At 53.7% G+C, this 17,878-nt stretch overlaps 1 protein-coding gene across 2 annotated transcripts; it reads right to left on the minus strand.

Annotated features, from left to right (window-relative positions):
• Positions 1–7,075: 7,075 nt before the first annotated feature.
• Positions 7,076–11,545, minus strand: AQP6 (aquaporin 6). 2 transcript variants are annotated; one of them, XM_033222139.1, is made up of 5 exons: positions 11,446–11,545; positions 10,764–11,356; positions 9,811–9,969; positions 9,467–9,547; positions 7,913–8,770 (listed from the first exon to the last, which is right to left on the minus strand). In XM_033222139.1, exons 2-5 carry the CDS (start codon positions 11,163–11,165, stop codon positions 8,558–8,560), a joined length of 855 nt encoding a protein of 284 aa, XP_033078030.1. In that variant the 5' UTR covers positions 11,166–11,356; positions 11,446–11,545; the 3' UTR covers positions 7,913–8,557. The 2 variants fall into 2 exon arrangements, with proteins under 2 accessions (XP_033078029.1, XP_033078030.1); XM_033222138.1 differs by having other exon boundaries at positions 7,076–8,770; positions 10,764–11,493.
• Positions 11,546–17,878: the final 6,333 nt, after the last annotated feature.

The raw sequence follows: 17,878 nt of genomic DNA on the forward strand, positions 1-17,878 counted from the left end.
CCCAGGGGTGGAGGTGCTTAAAGGAACCACCTCCCTTCCTCCCAGGGAGCTGGCTCTCTCCTCCTAGGTTAATATACATTGAATGGGGCTAAACGCCTGGTGCTTCTGGACAGAGTCCAACCCCTCAGCTGAGCAGCCGCACTGTGAAGATACAGCTGCTGGCATTAAAGGGCTAAGCCCTTTCCAGCTGCTTTGCTTTAACGGGAATCGCCTGCAGTCGGCAGCTTAGCGGAGCTGTCTTAGCCCGATTAGGAGGAAATGACTAATCTCTGCATCTTCTCATGACATTGCTCTGGAGGCTCCGGGGAAAATAACCCAGTGGGGTGGGAAGTGGTTGGATAAATGGTGTTGGAGTGCTAGGCTCTATCTCCTTAAAACTGTGGTCCCAGCTTGGTGTGATTTGTGTTTGTTTTGCCTCTGTGGAAAAAGGGGGCTGGCTTCTCTTCAGTGGACTCCCTGGCACTGAGGGAGAGGAGACGTTCACTGTGAAGGGTGGCCTGGGTATTTAAAAGCTGGTACAGCAACAGATGTGCAGAGTTGAGAGCGTATGGGGGCAATGTATCCATTCCCCTGGGAGGAGGAAGACACCTAAGATGGTCCTCACTTCAGCCTTCCATTCCTCTTTTTATTGAAACCCGATGTAAAGAGCCAAGATTAGGCTGGGCACAGTGGCTCACATCTGTAATCCCAGCACTTTGGGAGGCCGAGGCAGGCGAATCACCTGAGATCGGGAGTTCAAGACCAGCCTGACCAACATGGAGAAACCCCATCTCTATCAAAAATACAAAATCAGCAGGGCGTGGTGGCGTGTGCCTGTAATCTCAGCTACTTGGGAGGCTGAGGCAGGAGAATCACTTGAACCTGGGAGGCAGGGGTTGCGGTGAGCCAAGATTGCGCCATTGCACTCCAGCCTCGGCAACAAGAGCGAAATGCCGTCTCAAAAAAAAGAGCCAAGAAATGATCATTTCATTGATTGAAAAGATGCAGTTTAGAAAATGTTGTTAATATCTCTGAGAATTGGGACATCTTATAATCAATGGCATCTTACTAATATAATGCAGTGTTTCTCAGTAGCTCATGATATAGTAGTGCATCTTGTAATCAATGTTATTTGGGTTGGAAGTGTTAGCTATTCACGTGAGATAGGCTGTTGGATGGACTAGCTGTACAGGCCAAGAAAACAGCGACTTTGCTGTGGTCAAAGAGAGATTAAAACAGGAAGTTCCCCCTGGTCTGAAAGGAAGTTACAGTATAGGAAAAGCAGAGAAACCAAGGCTCAGTCCAAGACACATAGCATGAAGAAGCAGACAAGCAATGTGTGGGGCAGCATCAAGATTGGACCCAGTCGACCCCAGAGCCATCAGGGGAAAGCCACTGTGAATCAGTGATGATCTGACCAAAATAACAGTACATCCTGGTGGATGCCAGTCTGCTTCAACACATGAGAGATGAGAGGTTTTAGACCTTCTGTTTTGGCTGAGTTTTGGGAGTGTATGCTGCAATCCTTTGACCATCTTACTCATCAAGTCTAGAATATCAGAGGAAGGTCTTTCCTCTTTTGAAACTGAAAGGCCATGATTTGGGGGAAAAGGAAGCCTGTCTCATAGGACAGATAGTAAAGATAAGGAATATATTGCCCTGAAATTAGAAGTAGACGAAACATATCATTTTGTTTAAGGAGATATTCCTGTTAGAAGCAGATGTTCAAATAACTCTGAAGTCAAGTGTTCAGTGCCGGGATAGACGTGGTGCAGAGTGCTGGGGGAGCTCACAGAGCTTTCAGGTCCTGACAGGAGAGCTAGGACTCGGGCTGTGCCAGGCAGCTAGGGAGGGACAGAGCGTATTTCCAGACAGAGAAAGCCCCTCCAGCCTGCTGCTCCAGAACCAAACGCCCCTAACTGCCATCCTGGCCTCTTCCCTCACTACAGGCTGGGCCCTTGTTCCCGAATCAAACCCAGGGTCGGGATGCTTATTTTCGTGGCCCAATAATGAGACGCAGGCGAACTGGGAGAGAAGGGAGTTTTCATTTCTGTAACCGGTTACAGGGAGAAGGCCTGGAAATTATCACCACACCGACTCAAAATTACAAAGTTTTCCAGAACTTACGTACCTTCTAAGCTAGATGTTTGTCTGTAAGTGTGCATTCATCTAAAGACATAACTTCTTTTAATCTACAACTGAGATCTGAGTCCTGAAGACCTTCCTCTGGAACCTCAGTAAACTTACTTAATCTAAATGGGTCCAGGTGATGGGGTGATTACCCCACTCTCCTGCTAAATCATGGAGGTTTGGGGAATTCCTTCAGATCCCCAATAAACTTGTTTAATCCTAAACAGGTCCTGTTAAGAATTCCTTCATTATTTTGTCATGCTTTAAGGCCTAGGAAAGGCCTAGGCAAAACTCTTTTTTTTTTGAGACGGGGTTTCACCCTTGTTGCCCAGCCTGGAGTGCAGTGATGAGATCTCAGCTAACCGAAACCTCTGCCTCCCGGGTTCAAACGAGTCTCCTGCCTCAGCCTCCCAAGTAACTGGGATTACAGGCGCTTGCCACTACGCCTGGCTAATTTTTTGTATTTTTAGTAGAGATGGGGTTTCACCGTGTTAGCCAGGATGGTCTCGATCTCCTGACCTCGTGATCCGCCCACCTCGGGCTCCCAAAGTGTTGGGATTACAGGCGTGAGCCACCACTCCCAGCAACCTAGGCAAAACTCTTCCAGCCTTTGTATAAGGGCACTGCCTCCCTTAGCTTTTAATATTTAACTTAACCAGTCAGTGAGTACCGAACAGTTGTTATGGAGGCCTGCGTTAGTGAGACCTGGCCTGCCACACCCTGGCCTGGCTGGAGCTTGTTTCATCTGTCCATGGGGGTGGAGCGGGAGTTATTTGTCCCTGCGTCTGTCTCTGGCCTCCTCCACCTGCAGCTCTGGCAATAGCTGCCCCTTTATGGGTTTTAATCAGAGCTCTGAAACATTGTTTTTCATTTCCCCCTTTTCCGCTAATTAACTGCAGCCTATTAATTAGTGCTATTGGACTCCCCACTCCCATAAACCCCATTCACTAACCATGCCTTGCCTCCCCAGCTTTTGCTAAATACGTGACTGCGCTGTAGTGTAGCTGCCTCTCCCTGAGAAGTGATTACAGATCTTGGCTGAGCTGACCCCCTGCCACAGCTGCCCAGAGAGGTCACAGCTTGGCCGGATGCTTCATCTTGATTAGCCCTTAACTTCTTCCCTCCCCATATTCCTCTCTGACATTGAGAGGGCCAGGCACTAAGCTGTAGGTTAAAATCCCTCTCAGTATAAGCATCGAGCTCTCTACTCCTTGGGCCTGTTTCCTGCACTCCCGGGTGTTGCTCCAGGTCACAGAAAACAGCACTGTGGGGCCAGAGGGACTGAGCTGATCCCCTTCCCTGACCCGGTAGAGTCTTCCATCAAAACCCAGATCTGCTTGTTTCAGATCATTTGACCTCATTATCGATCACAGTGATTTTGGTCTGTGTTACCCATTTAACTCTCAGCTCTGATGTCAGCTCCCTTTTTGTTTACTTAGCTTTCATGTGAAATTCCAAATCTTCAAAGCTCTGCTTCTTTTCACCTCTTTTCCACTCCACCCAGACTTCTTACCCCCATTCCCAGAGTCTCCCAACTCTCGCAGTGTGATCACTTCAGTGCTCCACTTCTCCGTTATGATAGGCCCTTATTTCTCACTCTCTCTTTTTTTTTTTTTTTTTTTTTTGAGACTGAGTCTTGCTCTGTCGCTCAGGCTGGAGTGCAGTGGTATGATCTCAACTCACTGCAACCTCTGTCTCCAAGGTCCAGGCAATTCTCCTGCCTCAGCCTCCCAAGTAGCTGGGATTACAGGCGTGCGCCACCATGCCTGGTTAATTTTTGTATTTTTAGTAGAGATGGGGTTTCACCTTGTTGGCCAGGCTGGTCTCAAGCTCCTGACCTCAAGTGATCCACCCACCTTGGCCTCCCAAAGTGCTGGGATTACAGTTGTGAACCACAGAGCCTGGCCTCTTTCTTGTGTTTAATTCTGATGTTTTAATTCTTGACTCCTCTTCTGTCATTCCCCCTTTCCTCCAAATACACACATACACTTTCTCCTCTCGTCCCCCCTCCAGCTCACGCTAAGCCTGGGTTATGGGAAGGATGTGATCCCTTCTTTAGTAATAGCCCAGGCCTCATTAGAAACTGCAGGGGAAGTAGCTGAACTTATGGTAGACAGAATGCAATCTACCACGATGATGATGGTGGTAAAAATAGCTACCACTGATTGAGATCTGACTGCATGTCAGGCATGGTGCGAAACACACACATATCTCATGTAGTTCTTCCAGCTCCCTTTTGACTGTACTCCATCCTCCAGATGAGGAAAGTGAGGCTCAGGATCCTTAAGTAACTTGCCCAAGTTCACACAGCTGCTAAGTGCCTGAGCCTATATTTAAACTCTGTTAACCCCTAGTCTATGTTTATGCAGTTTTTTTTTTTTTTTTTAACTTTGGTCTGCACAATCCTTTAGGTGAAAGTGATTTTCTTTGGAATGTAAAAGTGCCCAGATCATGGTGTGACTCTGCTACTCCTTCAGTCCTAGGAGACCAAATGTGGCTCAGAGCCTGACCCCTTCCTGGCCTTTTCCCCCTTGCACAGTATGGCCCCAGATGAGGCCTGTCCTCTTTATATCTGGAGGTAGTAGGTTGAAGATGAGCAGTGGGGGTGGGAAGTGGAGAGGGGCTTCCCGCCAGCCAATCGGGACGCAACCGCCCAGACTCCCAGCGCAGCATCATCTGCTCCTGCTAAGACAATCATCAACATAAAAGGCTAATTGTATTAATCACCAAGGCACCCGGCCTGAGTCCCCCTCCCTTTTGGGAGAATTATGAATTGCAATTGCAGATGGCTCCACTGATTGAAGGCAGTGCTCAGCAGGAAGAAGGGTCAGATCAGATTACACACCATTAATTAAAAACTTCCATGACAAACAGGAGGAAGGGAATGCACACAAGGGCTGGCCTGGTTGGGTCTCTGTCCTCCCCATGTCCCCTGCCCCCACCCAGGCTCAGGGGCTATGCCAATGAAGCCTGCTTCCCCCAGCTGGAGCCACTGAGATTCAGCTCTCCAAAGGCCAGTCCTTCCCTCATTCAAACAGATGGCCTGCTGTCCTATTAAAGGGCTCCAGAGAAGGGGAAGCGAACCTTTGGTTACTTATTTCCACATCTAACCTTGGATGCTCTTCAGAGGCTAACCTAATTCCCCACTTCTTAGGAACATTGTTTCCTCCTGCTCTGTCCTGACAGAGAACTGCTTTGAAGAACTGTTAGTGAAAATAGCCCCTCAACTTTCTCTTCAGGCAACCCCTCATATTTTGACCTGTAAGTTCCTGGGACAGACGTTGTGAAGCCTGCTCTGAAATTGTGGGTGGAACAGCAAATATCTGGCGATGCACCCTGTCCCCAGCCCAAACCTGGAAGCCTAGGCTTCTCAGCTGCTGTCATACTGTCTTATTTGGAACTGTAACTCCTGAAATTTTCTCCTCTTGATCTATTACTGCCTCCCCTCCTCCCCAACTGCCCAGCCTTATTCATTCATCAAACTTACATTGAGCACCCAGTGTGTGCTTGGCTCTGGGGACAAAAAGCAGTGATCATTTGTCAAGGAGCTTAAGAGCCTACTGTTAGGAGCTCCACACCCCCATCCCCTTCAATCCTCTAGTTCCTGTTTCCTTCCTTCCTGGGGCTGCAGCTTGTATGAGCCCCCCAGGAACTCTGTTTTGGAAGATTATAAACTGGGAGCTGGGGAGACCTTAAGTGTTTGTGCTCCTGAACCGGGTGACCTTGAGCAAGTCGATCATGTCCTCTGTGTACACATACGCTCTCATACATGCATACATACAGACGCCCCGCTCTCCCTGCTCATGAAAGGACATAGGCAGCCTTGGGCTCTGAGAGATTGTGAACACAGATGAGTGGGGCCCAGCTTGGAGAGATAGGAGTAGCAGCTGCATTGATATTACAGAATGCTTAGCACAGCTACGGGGGCCATGGGCACCAGGGATTCAGCTACTGCACTGGTCACAGGCTGGGCCTGTCACGCTGCCCTTGGAAGACTTAGGCAGCCTTTTCCCCATCCCCAGTTCCTCAGGAGATAGCATTAAAAAGGATCTATCTTTTGTTTGTATTATAGTTTAATTTTTCATTTTAAATAATAGAGATGGAGTTTCACTATGCTGCCCAGGATGGTCTCAAACTCCTGGCTTTAAGCAATCCTCCTGCTTGGGCCACCTAATGTGTTGGTGATTACAGGTGTGAGCCACCACACCTGGCTGTTTTTAATTTTTTGTAGAGGCAGGGTTTTGCCATGTTGTCTAGGCTGGTCTCGAACTCCTGGCCTCAAGCGATCCTCCCACTTTGGCCTCCCAAAGTGTTAGGATTACAGGTGGGAGCCACTGCACCAGGCCAGGACCCATCTTTTTTTTTTTTTTTTTTTTTTTTGTGTGTGAGATAGAGTCTTGTTCTGTCACCAGGTTGGAGTGCAGCGGCATGATCTCGGCTCACCGAAACCTCTGCCTTCCGGGTTCAAGTGATTCCCCTGCCTCAGCCTCCCAAGTAGCTGGGACTACAGTCACGTGCCACCATGCCTGGCTAATTTTTTATATTTTAGTAGGGACAGGGTTTTACCATGTTGGCCAGGATGGTCTCGATCTCCTGACCTCGTGATCTCACCCCCCAGCCTCCCAAAGTGCTGGGATTACAGGCGTAATCCAGGCCACCGTGCCTGGCCGCCAGGGCCCATCTTCTAAATGAATTTGGCTGCTGCATCTTAGGGTACTGTGGTGATGGGCGTCATAGAGATAAGAACTGATTTTATTGGCTCGCCTCTTCATTCCAGGGCCCTCCCACAGCCCCTCACACCCACAAAGACCCAAGGTCAGCAGACCCAGAGAAGAGGAGACAGGTCCTTGGTTAAGTAGATCCAATGATGTGAAAGAAAACCCAGTCTCCCTTCCCTCTCAGTCATCTTACTGTCTTTTTCCCTCCTCCCTCTCATTACCAACAGCAATTGTCTTCAAACCCAATAATTACAGTAACAGTAACAATCATCATCATTTATTGGGGTTGTTTTTCTAGCATTTTAACTTCCAAAAAGTATTTTCCAATTTCTTGATTTCACAGCAGTCCCTGGAGGAGGATTGTGTCCATTTTACAGCTGGAGAAGCCGAGACCCAGACAGGACCCCCAAGTTGTGGGCAGAATAAATCTACAGCAGCCTTTAAATATTAAACCAGTTGAGACTTTGGTAGTCTTTCGGAGGCACTGAATCTCAAATATCAGTTTCCTGGGTCCCTCCTGGATTTCTACCACCCTTAGGGCTTATTCAACAGCTTTTTGCGGATCCTGTAATACTGACAAGAGAGGCTAGAGATGGCTTCTTTGACCCAGGTCATGAGTCAATGGCCAGATAGGTGCTTCCCTCTAAGGATTGTTCCTGCCTGAGAGTGGGCTGTGGGGTGGGAGCTGGGGCAAGCACCTGGGAGGAGGCTTCCCTGGGTAAGGCCTGCCTGGCTCAAACCTCCCTTCCTCTATCCCACCCCTCTACCAGCCTGAGAAAATGTTCTTCTCTGTGTCAGCTGTTCTCAAGGGTGGGGCCCTCTCCAGAGCATTTGAAGGAGTGAGGAATAAAGACCTATTGGGAAAAGACAGGCACGGGGGCTCACGCCTGTAATCCCAGCACTTTGGGAGGCCGAGGTGGGCAGATCGCCTGAGGTCAGGAGTTCAAGACCAGCCTGCCAACATGGCGAAACCCCGTGTCTACTAAAATTACAAAAAATTAGCAGGGCGTGGTGGCAGGCGCCTGTAATCCCAGCCACTTGGAAGGCTGAGGCAGGAGAATCCCTTGAACCCGGGAGGTAGAGGTTGCAGTGAGCCGAGACCACACCACTGTACTCCAGCCTGGGTGACAGATCAAGATTCTGTCTCAAAACAAACAAAGATCTATTGGTAGAGCAGTCTCTGTCCTCAGGAAGCCGCCAGTCTGAAGGAGGAAATATAGCCCCCAAAATCACACCCAAGGGCAGAGAAATCCCCCGAGAAGCTCAGAGGCTGTCCCAGGGCCTGATTCCTCCAGAAGAGCCTGTCCCCTCAGGACCAAGGGTTTCCTGGGTGGGTAAGAAGTTGGGATTCCCTGAGGTCCCTATAGCTCCAATGTCTAAGCAGAGTGGCTGTCTGGGCTCCCATTCCTTTCTCCCCCAGGACTCGAGCATCTGGGGGTTCAGGACTCCCACCGGGTCCAATGGGTGAGAGGAGGGGAAGGCAGTCCTAAGTCCCCTGCCTTCCCCTGCTCTGTCCCACTGAGAGGCAGGGAAGCCCTATGGAGAGGGAATGGGACAAATTCACTCCCAGATGCTACCTAGAAATGTAATGCCAGGGACAGGGCTTGTCCCCTCCGGCACACCTGGTCAGGACTAGAGGTCAAGCCTCCCCTCCCACCACCCCCAGGGAGAACCTCCATGCAGGCCCTGCAAGGCAGGAAGCCCAAGGGCACAGCCAGGCCTCGGCTGTTTCACACACTCTCCATCTCCACGGCTCCCAAACCGGGTTGGGATTCCTTCTTCGGGGGTTCCGCCCCTGCCCCTGTCCCTGTCCCTGTCCCCACCTCTGCAGTGCCTGTGAGGATAGCCAGCCGCTGGGCCAGGGTCTTGGTGTCGGGGAACAGGATGAAGTTGTAGATCAGTGAGGCCAGGAGTGCTCCCATCAGGGGCCCCACCCAGAAGACCTGAGGAGAAGGATGTCGTCACCCCACCCAGGAACTATCAGGACCATAGGGTGGCTCTGGGACCGCTGCCTGCTTCCCTAGTGCCTACTTGATCTCCCAGGTCTCCCTCAACTGTCTGTAAGGTGCTAAATTTGAGAACCACAAGTCATGCTTCCCAAGCCCACAACGTAAGGGGACCTTGCCCCTTGCTCTCCCTGCCCTCCCTGGGGCTGAGCCCAGGCTCTGCAGCCATGGCTGGGGCCTGGGGCCAGTCTCCTTACCCGCCCCCGCCTCTTTCCTCTCGCTTCCCCCATTTTAGCTGTGAGTCCTGGCCATTGCTGTTTCTGTCTCTGCTGGTGTGTGTGTCTATTTCTGTGTGTCTTTATCTTTATCCAAGTTTGAAAATTGGTCCAGCTGGAGAAAGTGAATAAGGAAACAGCCAGGACTTAAAAGTCTGGGCCAAGGCTGCAGCTCCTGCCCTGGCCCATTTCTTGCCAGTCTACTGGGTATCCCGGGCGACTGAAGCTGAAAAGAAAGGAAGTCCCAGCCAGGACACTCACCCTGGCCTTCTGAGCTTAGGGAAGGCTGCACTTCAGGCTCAGAAAGGTCTGGGGCGCCCATCACCCCATCTGTGTGGACCTGCTGCGAGTGAAACCCACCATCTATCGCCAGCTCAGGCTCTCTCCCTTCACCAGGGCTGCTGGCAGAGGGGCTCACCCAGTGGACTGTGAACTTCCCAATGATGACGGCAGGGCCGAAGGAGCGGGCTGGGTTCATGGAGCAGCCAGTGAAGTGGATCTGGGGAGCAAGTACAGGGTCAGGGTGGGAGAAGGTTTAAGGCAGGCCTGAGAGGGGACCATTTCTCAGTCCTGGCTCAGAGCCTTAGCCGCAGCCACAGCCTCTGTAGTGCCATATCCTGGGCCTAGAGTGCAGGGGGTACCACTTTGGCTCCAAGGCACAAGGGGCTCAGGGAGGGACACTGCCTAGCCTTCAGGGCTCCACAGTTTCCTCAGGGATGGACCCGGTGTGTGCATGTGCACAGTGTCCCCTCTGCTCCTTACCCCAATGAGGTGGCCCAGTGCCACAGAGATCCCAATCATGGTGGCCGGGGAGCCCGATGTCTGACGGCTGTCAGTGGAAGCGAAGACACAGAGCACCAGCTGCAGGGTCAGAAGCAGCTCCACTGCCACCGCCTGGCCAGTTGAGACACTGTTCCGGACCTGGGCAGAGGGAGTTACTCTGGACCAGACGTGGGCTCTGCCCACGGACAGACAGAGAAACCCCTGCCACTGGGCCTGGTCTCCTCAGCTGGAAGGGGGTGACACCTCACTGCCACCCAGCTTCAGGACTTCAGGAGGTCTGTGCAGAGGAATCCATATCTGCTCTGGACCCTTGCTCCCTGTAGAAGTGAGTGGCACTCCTCCCACCCCACCAGTGGGTTGGTTGGGGCCAGTGGTTCAGGAGGCTTGCTTGAGAGGAGACTGGCAGCAGGTGTGGAAGGAGATTTGAGGGAAGAAGGTGGAACACAGATGGTTAGGAAATGGGGAAGGGGGGAGTGAGGCAGGCCTCGAGGTGGAGGGAAGAACTTGGGAGCAATCGGAGAGCAGAGGACGTGGGTGGAGTCTGGGAGAAAAATGAAGTCCTCTCTCCCCTCGAAAGTCCTCCCCAAAGTCAAGGCGAAGAAGCCTGCTTTCTCTCAGGCTTTCTCTCTGCCCACAGTCCCCACACTCCCTTGGCTGCGTCTACCCTTAAATGCCTGGTCCTTCTATTCCTTCTCCTTTATGTGGCTTCTTCCTTCTCCACCTGTTCTTCGTGCCACTATCCCATTTCTATTCTGCCTAGACTGAGGTCAAAATCTCAGTCCTCTGGGTCCTGGGGCCCAGCCTGGGGGGATGTGGAGCCTGCAGCTGACTTGTTTCCTCCTCTGCTCCCTCGCCTCTGTCCTGGCCTCCACCTTCACCACCTGTGCACATTCCCACCTCCTGACCCTCCAGGTGCCCCTCCCTGCACCTACCACGTTGACCCCAAGGGTCTCTCGGATGTCTCCCGGCATGACCCCATAAAGCAGAGCAGCCCCCACCGTGGCCCCCACCAGCTGAGCAGCCACATAGGCCACAGCACGGGGCAGAGAGATATGGGAGCCTATGAGGAAGGCCAGTGTCACGGCGGGGTTGGCGTGGGCCCCACTGGCCTTCCAGGTGACCTGCACAGCCATGGCGGTGACCAGGTTGAAGGCGATGGCAATCTGCAGCACGGAGGGAAGTGCTGTGGGCCAGCGCATGACGGAGCCCACGCCAAAGAACACATACAGCCCCGTGGCCAGGAACTCTGCAAACAGCGCCCTGCTGATGGCTTTCCAAAGCCTGCACGCCAACACGTTGGCCCAGCCACATCCCCCTGGATCCGCGGCATCCATATCCTGGTGCCTTGGCTGTTCCTTGCTTTGCTCTGAGGCCTCTTGTCTCTTCCTCTGGGCTCTGATCTCCTTTGTCTCTTCTGGTCTCCTGTCTCTGGCTGACCTTGGCTTTTGTTCTCTGTGGAGGCTTCTCTGGCCCCCACCTGCAGCTCCTCCACCACGCTCTTGTCCCCAGGAATGGGCTGGTCAGACTGGCAGGGAGCAGGCGGATAGGGTGATGCGTGTGTAGAGGGGTGGAATGAGGGGTGTTGCTCATATGCCTGCTCCAGCCTGCGCTTACCTGATGGGGTGGGATGTGGGGGCTGTCTCTGGGCAGTGAGCTGGAACCTCCTAGGACGATTTCCAGGGCAGGTTGGGCCTGACTCGTGTTGTAGACAGTCCAAGGTCTGGCCTGAGGGTTGCAGGTTCAGGGCAGCGGGGGTCATGGGATTTCAGACTGTGTATGTTCCAATGTCAGCTTAGATACAGCAAGATCCCTCAGATCCCCAGCCTGCTTCAGGGGGTCCTGTGCATTCCCAGGTCCTGTTCGTCTGGCCCTCTCCATATCTAGGCTTTGCTTCCAAATGGGCTGACACCACACCATGCCTGTAAACCCAGAAATTAAGTCCTCTCCTCCACTCCCACCTATACCCGCACTCACAGAATGCAAATGTGAATAGAGTCCACTTTACCAAGGAGACTGTGGACACTGCGGCCTATGGGGTTGCAGAGGGGCAGGTGGAGAAAGGGTTTATTCCACAGTGACTCAAACCACATCAGATCACAAGGCCATGGGCACCTCTGCTGTCCACCGGCGGGAATTTCCACTGGCCCTTCACTCACTTCCTCCAGCCTCCCTGCCCTCCCCGCGCTCCCCTCCCTTCTCAGCCCCTCTCTCTCTGCTCTCCTCCTCTCAGGAGCCAAACAGATTTCACTCCTTTCTCACACAAGGCAGCTTAACCATTTTTTTGTGGCTACACTGGCCCTATGGTCACCCATGCCCTAGGCTTTCCCTGGCCCTACGGTCACGCATGCCCTAGGCTTTCCCGTTTTAACCCTAGCAGATAGCAAGGTATTTTCTCAAACAAAAGTGTTCCTCCCTAAGAAGAGTCTGGCAAGCTATTGAAATAACAGTCTTCCCCTCTTAACCACAGCTGGGTGTCCTGACCTCATCCCTGGCATATCTACCTGCCCACAGATGTACCCTGGTTGTTCTCAGGCTCTTCAAATGCAATCTGTCTTCAGATGTGATCTTCCTGTCTCCTGGTACCCCCCGCCCCCTGCAACCCCCATGTTCGCCTCTTGTTTTCTCCAGCTCAGCTGGTGGCATCTGGGAAGCATCCTTGACCCTCTTCTCCCTCCTTCCCCCATCCAGGAAAAGCATCAAGTCCTGCTGATTTTGAATCCTAAATATCTCCTGACTGTGCCCTCTTTTTGCCACTCCTGCCGCCCTGCAGCCTTTAACCAGTCTCTCTGTCTGCTCCCTTGCTCCGTTCCAATCAATTTTCCATACTGCAGCCCAAGTGCTAAAATGCAAATCTGATCATGCTGCTCCCCTGCTAAAATCCTTTCCAAGCCTCCCATCCCTCTGGAAGCTCTGTGCCTGCCTTCAGGGACCCTGCAGCTCTACCTCACCTCTCCCCACCTTACCCTCTGGTTTCACCAAATGCACACTCTTGCTGGCCTCTCCTTGGAGAAAGCTCTCTCCTCTTCTTGGAGATCCCTTGCACTCCCTTTGCTTGGGTAACTCCCATCCCAAAGGTTTAGCTTTGACATCGCTTGCTCCTTTCCTGGGTGGGGACCTTTCTTCGTGCTCCCACCACACCTAAGCAATCTCCTACACTGCAGTCACCACAGGGTGCTGTCATGGTGTGAATGTGTCTCCCCAGTGAGGCAAGGCAGGAAGGCCTTTGTGGGGCAGGAACCAAGTTTTGTTCACCCCTGCATGTAGTGTCTTGCACAGAGATTGGCACAGTAAAGGCCCAATAAATATTTATTGAATGAATGAATGAATGAACAAACACTTCTTGACTTCCCAGGGCAGATGACTATGTCTGCTCCATTTCAGCCTCATACTCATACCTTCCCCCACCTGGGACTGATCCCTCTGATATCTTCAAGAGAAACATCTCAACTCTGGACCACAGGCTCTGTTCCTCCTCAATCCCTGTCTGAGTCCCAGTAACATCCCTCACCCATTCCCTTCTGTTCTCCCTGCTGTCTCGACTTCACCCTGTCCTCTCCAGGGAACTCCTGGGCATCTCACCCTGAGCAGGCTCTTGCCAGCACCCCATGGTCCTGGCTCCCTGTCCTCTCCACCCCGTCCCTGCTGCATGTCTCTGTTCTCATCCTCTTCCATGCCTTTCTGCCCTCCATCTGCGCTGCTGAGCACTGCTGGAGAAACTCGCCCAGCCGTGCGGACTGCTGCCATGACAAGTTCATGGTCTCTGGCCCCAGTGGGGATCGCAGCTCTGCTCAGCAATCCTTCCACAGCTCTCCCCCCATTCTTTAAACCTCCCCCACTCTCTTCAAGTACTCGGCTCACTCTGGCTTTCTCTCAGCAGAGCACCCACCCTTGCCTCCCACCCTACCTAGAAAGCCAAGCTACCAGGCAAGACTTCTTCCCATCCTCCCTCCCAGTCAAACTCACCTGCAGCTGCCCCGTGTCCTTGCCAGCTGCCCTGTGGCCTTGAAGTAGAGGCAGCCCTTCTCCGGTGTACAAGTCGGGGTCAGGGGACCCTCCTTGGACTTCTGGCTCCCTTTGAGTGACTGGGACCCTCTCTTGGCCATTCCCAGTCTCACCTGTGGCTTTCAGGCTTCCCCTTCTCTTGACTTCTTCCCTATAAATGTGCCTGCGTAGTCGCGGAGCAGTGGCAGGTCATGGTTTGGAGTCAAGGTTCCAGTCACATATCAACTGCACAACAGCTCCCAGCCCCCGGCTACTGAAACCGCTCTGGCAAAGGCCAGCATGATTTCCTCTCCAGCCCACTGTGGATGCTGGCCATCTCCTTCCCGACACCTTTTTCCCTGCCTTTGAGGCACATCTCCTCGCTGTCCTCCCACCTCTGTGAGGGCATCTCTGCCTCCGTGGCTGGCTCCTCTTCTGCTGATCCTTAAGCCCAGGCCTTGTCTACTCCTGGTCAATGGCCCCTCACTCCTGATGAGTGTGCCTGGGCAGCCCTGTTCCCACCTGTGACTTCCACACCCTGCAGATACTGTCGACTCTCAACACTGCCTTTGGCCCAGATCTTTCTCCTGAACTCCAGACCCACTCACCTCTCACTGGAGCCTCCGGCCTGCTCCTTCTCACCCCACTGTTACTCAGTTGCCCAGGCCAGAACACAGGAATCATCGATGCTTCCCCTTCCCCCAGGCCGCAGGAAACAGGTTCCTGGTACCAGGTTCCTGGTAGCTCTTTCTCACATTTGACACCTCTTTCCATCCCCACTTGCCACTGGCCCAGTGCAGCCCTTATCATCTCTCCAGATGACTGCATTAACCTCCTTCCTGGGCTCTCAGACAACACTACACATCTGTGCCCTTCCACACCACTCTCCTTTCCACTCACTGCCAGAGAGATCCTTCCAAAATGCAAAGCTCATCACGTTACTCCTCTGCTCAAAAGCTTTCAATGGCTCCCCATTGCCTCAGAATCAGGTGTGAATACCCATGTTTAACATGCAAGGAAGCCTCCCCTCCCACTGCCCACCCTGCACCCTTTACTCCAAACAACCAGACATAGTTCCCCAGAACGAGCCCTTTGCTATGGAGTTTGGATGCCTCTCCTTTTTGTCTCTCAAGACTTTGCTCAAGTGCAGTTCTTCTGTGAAGCCTGCCCTGATTTCCCTCTCCAGCAGAATCAGGGCAAGCTTCTTAGAGAAGCAGGACTTGAGCAAAGCCAGGGGCTGTTGTAGCCTCTGCCTCCTCAATGCCTCCACTGTTCCAGCACAGACTTCCATCCCTGGCTGGCATAGAGGAGTCATTCAATAAATGTTCAGGGGATGACAGGGCATGGCTGTGGGGGCAGCGTGGGCACTGTTCTTCCCTGGCACGGAAGGTTCCCTGGCTGGGGGCTGTTCCAGGGTAGTTCAAGGGTGCTTGTCTGCTTCCCTCACCTCAAGCAGGGCCAGTAGAGGGCTTGGTGGACAGGCACTTACCAGTCCTTTCATCTGACCTAGCCTCAGTTTCTGCCCTTGTTAAATGGGTGCCAAGTGGCAGTAACGCTGACCTGAGAGCTGCTGATGAGGCCAGTGAAAGGACTGTGAACACTGCCATGTGTATTGCACCCTAAGCAGTTGCTTAACCTCAAGATCCTCATTTATACAATAGGGATGATGCTAATAATGCCCTCCTCCCTGTGTGTAGTTAGGAGTAAATGTGCTGATACCTAGGAGAGGGCCTCCGAGTCAGAAAATGTGAATGATTAGGATTGTAACTTCCCCGTCCCCTGCTGTGAGACAGCTGTGGGGACGGGGCTGCACGGCCGCTCCAAGACAGGCATCTCAGTACCTGCCCTGGGCCCTGGAGCCTGAAAGCACTAAGTGCAGCAGCAGCTCTTGTCCCCAGCTAGCCTGGGGCTGAGTCTCCTGACCTCTGCTGGGCCTGGGACAAGGTCCTTCACCTCCTGAGGCCAGGTGAGCATTGACCAGGGCTTGCTCCAGGCCTGGCTTCCTGTCCTAGACAGCACCTGCCCAGACCCAGCCAGCACTGGGCTCTAGTGCCAAGCTTTTTTTTTTTTTGAGACAGAGTCTCGCTCTGTCGCCCAGGCTGGAGTGCAGTGGCCGGATCTCAGCTCACTGCAAGCTCCGCCTCCTGGGTTTACGCCATTCTCCTGCCTCAGCCTCCCGGGTAGCTGGGACTACAGGTGCCCGCCACCTCACCCGGCTAGTTTTTTGTATTTTTTTAGTAGAGACGGGGTTTCACCATGTTAGCCAGGATGGTCTCGATCTCCTGACCTCGTGATCTGCCCGCCTCGGCCTCCCAAAGTGCTGGGATTACAGGCTTGAGCCACCGCACCCGGCCTAGTGCCAAGCTTTAAGCTCACCCATGCTCACTCATGTTCAAAAACCTTTTGCCGAGGTTCCATATCTGGCTGCCTAGGGCTGCCTGTCAATGCAGCTCCGACTGAGGTCCTATCAGAGATTGGGGAAAGGAAGGGGGGTGAAGGGGAGGGGAAGGAGGAAGGTACCGGGAGAGAAGAGGAGGGAGAACACAAACTGATGGGGAGGGACTTCAAGGTGGCTTCCCGTGCCTCATCTCACCGATCCCCACAAAACCTGGAAAGGTCAGGAGGTCTGATGTCCTCATCCACATGTGACGGAGGAGGAAGCTGAGGCCAAGAGGAGCGGAGAGACCTGGTCTTCCCAGCCGTCCTTCCTCCTGTCCACCCATCTCAACAACCAGCCCCCTCTGTCCGCTCTCCACCTCTCCTCCGGGTCCTCTTCCATCTCTCCCCATATCACCTTGTCCACCTCCCAGCTAGTGAGAACTGGCAGCCCCTGGGGAGAGGAAGAGGGGGAGAAAAGGGAAGGGAGCCTCCCACAGGAGAATCCAGACTCTCCCCGGGTTCCATCTTTAGGTGCAGCAGAGGTGACGGGGCCTGTGTGTGCTTGTGTTGGACGGCGCACAGGTGTGCCTCTGAGAACCCGTGGAGCCAGGCTCATAGGTGTGGGCCTACGGTGGCCCTGTAAGCGAATGCTGGAGGAGGGCTGATGTGGCTTTGCACACTCGAGTGAGCGTGCGGAGGGAAGGAGATGCACACACCCAGAAGATGCAGCCCTCAGGCACGACTGAAGGTCAGTGTGTGGCCGCGAGCCCGGGTCTGTGTGGGGTGTGTGCGTGCGCGCGTGTGCACGGGACTTTGTGAGCCCGCAGACCTGTCGCTCCTGCAAGATCCGACACGCAGACACAGCGACCCCTGCTGGCCACACCGCCCCAACCACGGCACTTGTCAGCCCCAAGCCCCTAGCTGGACACTTGCTCGAGGGAGGGCCAGGCGAGGCAACCTGCAAGAAGCTCAGCGCCGGTAGCCCCCTCTGACTGGGTGCCTCGCCCACCCCCGCGGGTCTGTCTCCCAAGGGTTCACTGTCCACCCTGCCGCGGTCCCCATTGGGCTGGTGGAAGAGCCCAGCCTTCTGGTCATGGCTGTTTGTACCTGAGTCTTCTGAAGACTGAGCGGGGAAGGGCCCCCCTCTCTTCTGCGCCTCACCCGGATAGTGCGGCGGGGGTGCATTGGGATAGGCTGCCTCAAGGTGGCTCCAGGGGACTCAAGCATGAGGGACTCCCTGTGTCCTCCACCCCACCCCCATCTGGCTAGAGCCCAGACCCAGGACTTGTGGACGAGGAAGCGCCACCCTGTGGATTCGGTGGACGACGTCTCCCCCTACTGGCCAGAGCTGGCTCTTGCAGCCCGGCTCCCCCAGCCTGGGGCAGGTTGGAAGAAGTGGGAAGGGGGCTGCTCCTTCCCTGGGCTCCCGGGGTTCTCACGCACTACCACGTGGTGTTTACTGTAAGCCTATGGGGCGGGCATGAGTGACTGATCTCTCACTTGTAGATGCTTAGACTTTAAGTGTGGAGGAAGCTGGGTGTCTGCCGCTCCTCACCCCAGCCCCTGGGACTGCCTCTCAATGGCCAAGACCTATGGCTTCCCCCATCCCTTCTCAGTCCGTCTCCTGGCCCTGCTGGACAGGTGCTTAGGTCCAGACAGCCCCAGGAGGGCAGAAGCATGTGGCTGG

Source organism: Trachypithecus francoisi, unplaced genomic scaffold (genome assembly GCF_009764315.1).
Source record: "Trachypithecus francoisi isolate TF-2019V2 unplaced genomic scaffold, Tfra_2.0 Lachesis_group11, whole genome shotgun sequence".
Classification (NCBI taxonomy): Eukaryota; Metazoa; Chordata; class Mammalia; order Primates; family Cercopithecidae; genus Trachypithecus; species Trachypithecus francoisi.